We start from the raw sequence: 2503 nt of genomic DNA on the forward strand, positions 1-2503 counted from the left end.
TAGTGCCTGCCTGTGTGAGCGATGAACTTGGAGGCATCAGGAGGGTTGAAGAGGGAGGGTGTCCTCCCACTTCTCCGGCCTCCATTCACCTTCTGCGCCAAGGTTTGTCTGCGTCTTCCTGAAACTCTCAACACCACAACCCCCCTTTCTCCCTAATCCCTGATCCCAAGAGCCTCGTACCAGAATCAGCGATGGGTGCTCACCAAATGGGGAGGGCTTGGAGCGAGGGAGTAACAGGTTGAGGGAAGATACTGCGGCGACCTTCTCCCTGAATTGAGAAGTTGGGTTTCCCAAGGGTCCTTGGTTTAGCAAAATTCAGGGTTGGGCGGGGGGGGGGGAACAGGAGAAGGTCTGGGGTCTGATTCTTCTAATGCTTCCATTGGCAGCCTCAGGTTGGTGGAGGGACCGAGAGGTGGAGGAAGGGTTGGGTGAGGAGTGGAAGGGCGACCCCTGAGAAGGTGGTAGAGGAGGAAGAGGACAACGAGGAGGTAGAAGAGTAGATGTGGAGGAACGGACTCTAAAGAAGGAGAAAAACTGTGTGGAAGGGATGGGGGGGTGGGAGTAAGCCAGGAACGCCAGAGGGGGAACGATCCCGAATCGCCCTGCAGTACTCCAGTCCTCTTTTTGCCTCTGATCGCAGGTTCCCTCCCTCCCTCCCTCCCTCTCTCTTACCCAGTCCCTCCCCTCTCTTTTCCCCTCCCCTCCCCCAGCCCCTAGCCCTCCCCCCCACCTGGGGGCAGGTGAGCAGCAGCCAATCGGCGGGCGCTGTCCAGGTACCGGTTCCTTCGGTCCTCTGGATCCTTGCACGCCGCAGCCTGGGCCGGGCCGGGGGCGGGCGGAGGTGGAGGCGGGGGCGGGGGTTCTCCTTCGGGAGCGGCCGCTGGTGGGACTCAGGGGCTTTGGAGACGGCAGCGGCGAGGGAGGGGGCTCCTGAAGCATCCCTTTGGTCCCAAGGAATAGTCATACTCCAGATCCCGCCGCTCCAAGGAGGAATCCGAATTCGTGCGCCTGAGCGCCAGTCACAGCCCAGACTCTCGGACCCGTGGCGGTGCCGGGCTGCACTGAACCCAGGCACCAACTCCGCGCCCGCATCCTGCCGGGGCCCTTTTCTTATCGGGGGGGCGCTGGGGGGCGGGGGTGGGTGGGGATGTGGTGTGAGAGAGCGAGTGTGTGAGTGAGCTAGCCAGCGTGTGAGTGTGTGCATGTGCGTGTGTGCATGTGCGTGTGTTTTCGCACACCCCGCACGGCGGCGGCGGCGGCGGCGGCAGCAGGGACGCGGTCCGCTCCACCCCCCACCGAGCCAAAGAAGCCCCCTCTCTCGCTCGGGCCCCGACCATGTTCCAGCCCGCAACCAAGCGCGGCTTCACCATCGAGTCCCTGGTGGCCAAAGACAGCGGCGGCCCGGGCGGCCCCGGCCCCGGCCCGGGAGGCGGCTCCCACCACTTGGCGGCCCCGGCGGCGTCGGCCGGTGAGGAGCCCCTGCGGCCCACGGCGCTCAACTACCCCACGCCAGCGGCTGCCGAGGCGTTCGTGAGCGGCTTCCCGGCCGCCGCCGCAGCAGCCGCGGCCGCGGCCGCTGCCGCAGCCGGCCGCTCCCTCTACGGCGGGCCCGAGCTCGTCTTCCCCGAAGCCATGAACCACCCATCCCTGACCGTGCACCCGGCCCCCCAGCTCGGAGCCTCTCATCTCCAGCACCCTCACTCTTTCTTCGGAGCTCAGCACCGGGACCCGCTCAACTTCTACCCTTGGGTCTTGCGCAACCGTTTCTTCGGACACCGCTTCCAGGGTGAGTCGTCTGCCCTTGCCCCTGCTCCCGACCAGGGCGGCCCGGGCCCAGCCTCGAACTCCCTTTCTCCCTTCCCCCGCCGCTGCCCTCAGCCCGATCCAAACTCGCCGGCGTTGAGTCAGGGAGTTGACACCTTTCCCTTTTCGGAACTCAAATTCGCTCGCCGAAGCCCCTGGGAGGTGGGGAACAGGAAGCCTGCGGAGGAGGAAGCTGGGGGGAAGGGGAGGAGGCGAGGGAAACCTTTTACCTCTTTGCCAGAAGTTCTGGAAGAGGGACGAAGGGGGAGGGGAAGGCCAGGCACCCAGCCGGAGAAACTAGAGGGACCCGTCGGATTAGGACCTCAGGTGGCACCCAGTTTCGGCGCTCAGCCCGCTAAATCTGACAGGGTCTCGCCATCCTTTTGGGAGTGCGGTGTTCTTAGCTCTCAGCCTAGGGAATGGGGATTCCAGCCGAGGTCCCAGGTTCTCCAGGTAGCATTCTGCATCTAGTCCCCGGGCACCGTTCATTTTCGTCCCAGCAACGTTCTAAACCTTGTCCCGGGAACGTTCCATTCCCATTTCTGCCCTTCACTCTGAAGGAGGATCTTTGGGATCCTCTCCGTCCACGTCTCTTCTCCCTTCCTTCAGCTGGCCCCAAGGCCGGTTAGTTTTTTGGGTTTGTAAAAGGCACTCACACACACACACACACACACACACACACACACACACACACACACAC

The 2503-nt window shown here is 63.8% G+C and overlaps 1 protein-coding gene across 1 annotated transcript in view; it reads left to right on the forward strand.

Annotated features, from left to right (window-relative positions):
- The first annotated feature begins 1240 nt into the window (after positions 1-1240).
- Positions 1241-2503, forward strand: part of EMX1 (empty spiracles homeobox 1) — a 41570-nt gene continuing 40307 nt past the window's right edge. The window contains exon 1 of the mRNA XM_069067871.1: positions 1241-1786. Coding sequence (XP_068923972.1) covers positions 1336-1786 — 451 coding nt within the window. The 5' untranslated portion in view covers positions 1241-1335. The remainder of the gene's footprint in view (positions 1787-2503) is intronic.

This window comes from Petaurus breviceps, unplaced genomic scaffold (genome assembly GCF_028583685.1).
Source record: "Petaurus breviceps papuanus isolate PSGF00001 unplaced genomic scaffold, PetGlider_PUasm1.0 139, whole genome shotgun sequence".
In the NCBI taxonomy this organism is placed as follows: Eukaryota; Metazoa; Chordata; class Mammalia; order Diprotodontia; family Petauridae; genus Petaurus; species Petaurus breviceps.